This window comes from Charadrius vociferus, unplaced genomic scaffold (genome assembly GCF_000708025.1).
Source record: "Charadrius vociferus isolate BGI_N301 unplaced genomic scaffold, ASM70802v2 scaffold192, whole genome shotgun sequence".
NCBI lineage: Eukaryota > Metazoa > Chordata > Aves > Charadriiformes > Charadriidae > Charadrius > Charadrius vociferus.
In genome coordinates, this window is record NW_009647437.1 from 2,980,545 (window position 1) to 2,987,604 (window position 7,060).

The following is a 7,060-nucleotide window of genomic DNA, read 5'->3' on the forward strand; positions in this document are numbered from 1 at the left end:
TGTCCCTGCCCATGGCAGGGAGGTTGGAACTCGATGATCTTCAAGGTCCTTTCCAACCTAAAACATTCTATGATTCTATGATAAATGACCGCTAGTGGCATAAAGGCCTGTTAAAGCCTAAAGCAATTATTTAACCCCTTAAATAACACAATACATTAAGTGCTGTTTTAAATAATAATTAAGAGGTTAGTTAACGTAACAGAATTTACTAAGACAGCTCTTGGATAGACAAGATCTGGTATTCTGTGCTGTAACAGGACTGAAATACAAAGCTGCACATCACTTTGATGATGCCCACCTTCAAAAAGAATATTTCCAAGTCGGTAAGAGTATGCAGTTCACAAAAAAGTGATGAAATAGGTGAAATAAAAACCAGAAGGAGCCCTAAAGTTATAGTTTTATACTATTTTTTGACAAGCTGCAAATAAAATCTATTTCCTACCCAGGTGGCATAACTGCTATTACACCAGAAAATTCAACACAATTACTCAGACTAATGATTTGAAATAAAACAGTCTCCAAAAAGAATAAAAACCAGCAATTGAAAGCTGATTTCTTAAAGGCTTTTATGCAGGAGGCTATTTCAACCAACTATTACTGAGAAGCATTTAAAGAATAGTCACCTTCTTCTGTCAGTGCTGATAACCCTTTCTGTAGCTTTTATTTCCCTCTGTCCACTTACGGCAGCACATGATAGCATATGATAAGCATCGTAACATTGGTCACAATACTAGATGTCAGAATACAGAGTCCAGAGATAGCTGACACAGGCCCACTCCTTCCTTAATGCAGAGTTAGTGAGAAGAGCCCTATTTACAGCTTGCTTACTCAGAACTGAAGTTTTTCTCATGTAGCTTACGTTTCTCACACATTCTATGTCCACATAGACTATAAATATGCAGGTAAGAACAAACTGTTCAAATTTCTTAAAATAAAGTAATTTAAAAAAAATAATATCTATTTGGTCCATCAAATCGACATTTCCAATTCAAAAGTGTATTCAGTTTGAAAACATGGAGCACGTGCAATTTTCTGTCTGAGCTACAATTGTTTCATGTATACAAAAAAACCCAAACAACCAAACACCACCTACCCTCCACCTCACCAACAACCAAACTTTATAATACAATCAATAAACCTGCAGTGTCACAGTTTACATGTTACCATGAGATGGCACATATAATCCACCTCCTACAGGCATGGGCACTTAAAGACTGATTTTGTTGTAACCTTATTAGAAGCTATTTTGCTAGCAGTGACCACACTTCCAAGTGCTGCAAGTAGAAACAGAAAGCTAAGCATCTCTGCAGAAAAAAAATAAGCATTTTGCAAGAATATCCCCAAAATATTTAAGTTGGACTGACTCAGTTGTACCACAGTTATTATGATGCAATAGATTACGTTACTTGAATGTAATTTTATGAATAGTCCTATGACAAGACATTATACACAGCAGTAATTTCACACTACACCACCTAACACACCGCAGAAAGCTAACCAGAGCGATAGCTGGGTAATTAATATCTGTTACTTATTTATATCTGCTATATCAAGATAAACCTTCTTTTTCTAGATGTCTTTTTCTGTCTTTCCGCAAAGACAATGGCACAAGCACATTTTGATCTTACAAATAAATACTGCACAGGTAAATAAAAACAACAAAAATAAATGCTAGTGGTTCCTTAAGTCTAAATTGTATTCAGATATTTTTAAAACAAATTCCTTTTTCATACTAAGTTGTACTCTAAATCAGACTTTCCAGCTTGCTGTCCCAGTGCAATTCACTTTCAAGGCAAACAGCTGTATTGATCTTACCTAACCATCCTTTTCCTCCATTCAACCAGTCCTACCTCATTCCACATGGTTAAGTGAGAGACAACCTTTTAATACATCATGCGTACACACAGCTCACACCTAAGTGCAAGATGTTCCAACTCATTCATGAGGTGAAATGAAAACACCACAGAATTATTTTAAAAGAGCAGCTTGCTACAATCCGTAAAAAAAAAAAGTACAATATTTCTTTGTAGTCCATTTTCATTCAAATGCTAGTCTAATTATCATTATTAAATAGACGTTTTATTCAGACTAATGTCACACGGCTCACTAATAAGAAGTATGTACAAGTTGTCACAGCAAAAATGTCAAAACAAGACAACCCTGTTTCCTATGCAATAACTGTGCTGAAATAACATTAACATCCAGACTAGGAAAGAAAAAAATTGACAGGCAGTCAAAATCTAACCTGGCACAAAGACAGACTGTTGAAGAACATCTGTTTGACAAATATCTGTGACATCTGACTTCAACCATTATTTCCAGTTTTAAAACCTCCAAAGATAACTATGTGAATCAGCAATGATTTGTTTTGGCTAAACAATTCCACGCTTTTATCAAAGTCTTGCAAAGTGTCGTTTCCATTACTCTATTCAACCCTTCCACTGAAAATTTAAAAAGTAAGCATAACTAACTTGAATGAGGATTCAAAATAATTTCAGTAAGCTGAGAACTGAGATAAACTGAAAGTCAATAACTGAAACTACTATAAAAAGTCTACTTTTGTCCTCCTCTGCATAAGCTTAAAAACCAAAAGTAACTCCATAGGTCAGCGTTGTGGTTTACGCCAAATAGGCCACTGGGGATGTGGGGCACCCCAGATGGGACCGACAGATGCTTTCCCCTACCCCTCTTCAAAGAGAGAGGCAGAGGAGGGGAAGAAAAACTTATGAGTTTAGAAGGAACTAAGCTAGAAGAGGCCTAGCTAAGAAGCAAAGTTACTCAACAAAATTGGCTCTGTTTTACCTCAAACCAGGACATTCAGCAGTGTTATACAACTTCTCAGTTTCTTTTGAGATAATACTTCACCCTAATGACCTACTAAAAGGGAATGAGTGCTAACAGCTTATTATTAAACCTCAAGCATATATGGGGCTTCTTTATGTTCCAGCATCCCTGTCTTTCAAAAATCCTGTTATTTAGTGAGTGAAAAATGGAAGAATACATAGAATAATTCTGAAAGATACATTATTCTCGATACATGTCATGGCTGTCACTGAAGTGAAAATGAGGTTAAAAGGCTCATTTGACTCTAAACAGACTCTTGAAAAAGATTAATGCTTGAAAACTCCAACACTGAAAACAGCTTGCTTTGAAATTTGAAAAATAGCATGGGTAAACATTACATACTTAAGACCACAGTAAATTATATATAATTTTCACCATTATATTCAAGTTAAAAATACTGTTAAAATAGTGTTTACTTTGGCTTGTTATTCCTTTTTTAAAAAGCTGTGTTTACAAAGGTGCTATTGGATCATGTGCAAGAGTTTCCCTTTACAACTCAGTCTCAGGTCTCCTCTTTATTTGATAACCATCATACAGGACTGCACAATGGTTTTGCACCATTAAATTATGTGTTGGAAACTTTACTTCCTTCAAACACATAGAAAGTGATATTTAGTGTCTGGACACCAAAAATAAAAAGTAATTTTTCTGAATCAATGTGTTCAAAGTAAACAATAATTTTCTTTGTCTGAAAAGCTTTCATAAGCTTGTAATTACAAATATGAAAAATGCCCGTAATTCTGGAATTTTTCCTTTCTTTACAAAAAATTCTGTGACACGTTGTTTACACCAATTCTGTCCGTGTCTATTCTGAGTAAAATCAGAAACTTGCAAATAGAACTTACCCATTTTTACTAAATACCCGTATCCATGCTTGTACATTTGGTCCCAGTATACACAAGCACTGTAAAGTAGTAAAGGTAGACAAGAGAACTGCAAACAGAAATGTCTCAGTCACTGACCTACAAAGAAGGAATATTACAAAATTAAGTGAAGGAGTTACTAATTTTCTAAGAATTCCAATATTTAGGGAAAAAAACTCCACACCTAAGTCAACTTGTGAAAGCATGCATGCTTTCTTAAACCTCATGTAGAAGAATAAAGGATTTTCTTCTGGAAAGAACTCTGGTATCTGTTTGTGATCTCAACAAAGACTGAAATGCAGTAATTATTTTAAATGCCTGATACCCACAACATTTTAGAAAGCACGAGAGTACCTCATATAGAATGTTAGTTCTGAATTGAAGTACACTTGGATATTTACTTCCTTATTCCACTTATTTTTCTAGTTTCATGTTGTGGAAGCAACCATGAAACCAAACTACATGATGCTATTGTTAGGCACTAACTTAGTATCTCTCTCAGAAATCAGGCTGCTTCGTGCCTTTCCTTTCTCCCCCCGTCCCTTTTTTAATCATTCCTAAATCTTAAAACACTAATATCAAAAGGATGAAAGATATGAAAGATGTGTGTTTTAGAACCCTATGGGGAAAATGACTAAATGAATCATGGAAAAATGTTTGTACCCTTATGTTTCACACAAATAGTAAAGTAAAAGGAGTTGCTTGTAACTGTCTTTAACAACACATCTCCAAATATACACAAATCGTTAAGAGCCAGCTTCTAAAAAAAAAAAAACACAAACAAAAAAAACCCCCAAAAAACCCCAAACCAAAACAAGCCCCCCCCAAAAAACAAAACAGCCACCCTTCTTCCCCCAGCCAGGATCTTATCCTTTAATTTCCAATGTACCAGGAAATATGCAAGTACTTATACCAATATATGCAAGGAGGACTGCCCCTTAAAACATTTAGGGAAAGACAGGGTCTTCTGACTTACTCTATGAGAGGTGCTCCATAAAGAACAATAATCGCATGAAATAGTATGCAAGACATGAAAAAGTATATACAGCATTTTAGAAATCTGGATATCTAAAAAAGAGCAATAAAATATCAGAATAATGTTTCAAAAGAAAAGAGAACATAAGTAACATACATAGTCTACATCTTAACACTAACATTGTACTCTACCTATTTCTTTAATGTCTGCTATAGCACAGTATGATAATAGCATGGCATATTTCAAAACCGTTTTCCCTATGTTTAATACTTCAAATAATTAATTAAAAATGATCACACTCCATCTAAATTTTTTTCACACACCCTATTGTAATAAGGCAAACATACGAAAAATATAACTGGAAATTACAAGATAAACACTGATAATTTTATTGGATATTTTTACATTTCTGTTTTACATCTGGGTGTTATGTCCATTCATTAAAAGGCATCTTTCACAGAAAGTCCAAAAATATTTAAAAGCAAGAAAATATGTAATATGGAAAAAAAAAAAGACATTTAGAATAAAATTTAATACTTAAAAATACATGCAATAAAGCCCACTACATTTTGAACTTGACATCTTAAATTCTAAATCCATTTGAGCAATGTCCATGACTTCCTGTGAGTCTGCAAAACACATAATTTTCTATGAATTTAAACAACAGTTTCTGGGTAGTCACTATATCGTATAGAAGTATAGCCACTTGACAAACAGTTCTGGTTAGGTCTGTTCTGATCAGGTCACGTATGGAAATCCATAATTTCACTTGAACACTTATTTTGACATTTATTCCTTATGCTAGGCTGGGATGAAATCTCACCTAGAACATGAAGCCTGCTTCACTTTTTAATCACAGATGGCTAAAATACTTGTTTTCCATAATGATTTTGTGTATTTCACATCCTCCTCAGTCAGAAAAACTAGACAGAAGCTTTGCAAACAAAGATACTGCTTTCAGGGATGTCTGCTTAAATGTCTGAGAATCATCAGAGCACTAAATCTTGTCGGACTCCGCAAGTTGGGAGTGCAAGACTATCCAGCTGACTTCAAAAATCATAGAATCATGTATGCCAGTGTGTTCCTCTGCTCCTGAACAAGTTGTGTGCTGCTCAAGCCTACTTCGTTGGGATTTAGTGCTCCTGTTCAAACTGCAACTACAAAAATTTCTCCCCAGATTTAGATTCTTCTATGTGCAAACTCCATCATTCAAGGAAATGTAGCCATTTTAATACTTTTCCACATAAATTTTTAAAATTTACCGATTTTGTTGAAATTGTAATGATCTAGTCTCTCTTTTACATCTCAAATTCTAAAAACTATTTTTCTTCCTGTAAAGTTATTAGAAATTTATAACTACACATGCAAAAAGTGTTTCTTCCTAACACCGAAGGTCAGGCCTGCACTCATTCAATTTTGCCAATTTTTACCACCATGCAAATTGTTGGAAGACCAACTGCTGGGACTACAAACAACAACATACTGACAAGAAAAAGGAAAGGCACAGAATTGCTCACCTGAACAGGTTATTTACAGGTAGAGAAAGTTTAAGATCACGAAAATATTGGAGAACTTCTTTCACAAGGTGCTACACACTCAGGTCATTCATGGAAAACAAGAATTTACCACCAAAAAATGACTCCTTTCTCATTCGATTATTTCAGTGAAAGAATTCGCTTCCTCTCCATATTGCCTGGTAGAAATTTACGAATAAAAATCTTACCTTGTGAGCAAATGAACTTCTCTTAGGAGTCAGATTTGGTTTAAGGACCACGTGCAAGATTATATTAAGGGTACTAACACAAACAGAACAAATACACAGCCATGTGAGGTGTGTTCCCAAAACTGTGAATGTGTCCCAGACAAAACCCGGAAGAACTGCTGTCAGAATAACTGAAAAAAAACAGAGGAGGTTGGCAGCAAAGAGTCTCCTTATTTCTGCTTCTTTCATCGTGTTCCCTATTAACCGGCCACCTGCAAGACAGAAAATCGCACCCCATTACTGAAACAACGTAAGATTTTCCTACTCACAAGACGCAAAGCAGAACTCTGGGCTTAGTTTGAGACTGAAAGTTATTATTTTGAGGGCTGAAGAACGTCGCTCGTTTAAAAATCAACCCCCAGACCCTCGGACGCAGCAGGGCTGCGCCGGAAGCGCTCGCACCGAGCGGGCAGGCAGCCTCCCCCAACACCGACACCCCTCACGCCACCGAGCGCCCTTCCTGACAGGCGGAACCGCCTCACCCCCTTCCGCGCCCGGGCTCTCCAAACCACCCGGCCCGGGCGCCTCCTCACCGCTCCCTCTATCAGCCGGACACGGCGGCGGGGCGGCCTCTGGACAGGCCTCAGGCCTCGGCCTCACTCGGCGGCACCTGCC

At 36.6% G+C, this 7,060-nt stretch overlaps 1 protein-coding gene across 2 annotated transcripts in view; it reads right to left on the bottom strand.

The window, feature by feature from the left end:
- PIGF (phosphatidylinositol glycan anchor biosynthesis, class F) overlaps positions 1–6,634 on the bottom strand; it is a 22,542-nt gene extending 15,908 nt beyond the window's left edge. For both annotated transcript variants that reach the window (XM_009880646.1, XM_009880645.1), the window contains exons 1-3: positions 6,407–6,634; positions 4,684–4,775; positions 3,690–3,806 (exon numbers count right to left, since the gene is read on the bottom strand). In XM_009880646.1, the coding sequence (XP_009878948.1) occupies positions 3,690–3,806; positions 4,684–4,775; positions 6,407–6,634 (437 nt within the window). The remainder of the gene's footprint in view (positions 1–3,689; positions 3,807–4,683; positions 4,776–6,406) is intronic.
- Positions 6,635–7,060: the final 426 nt, after the last annotated feature.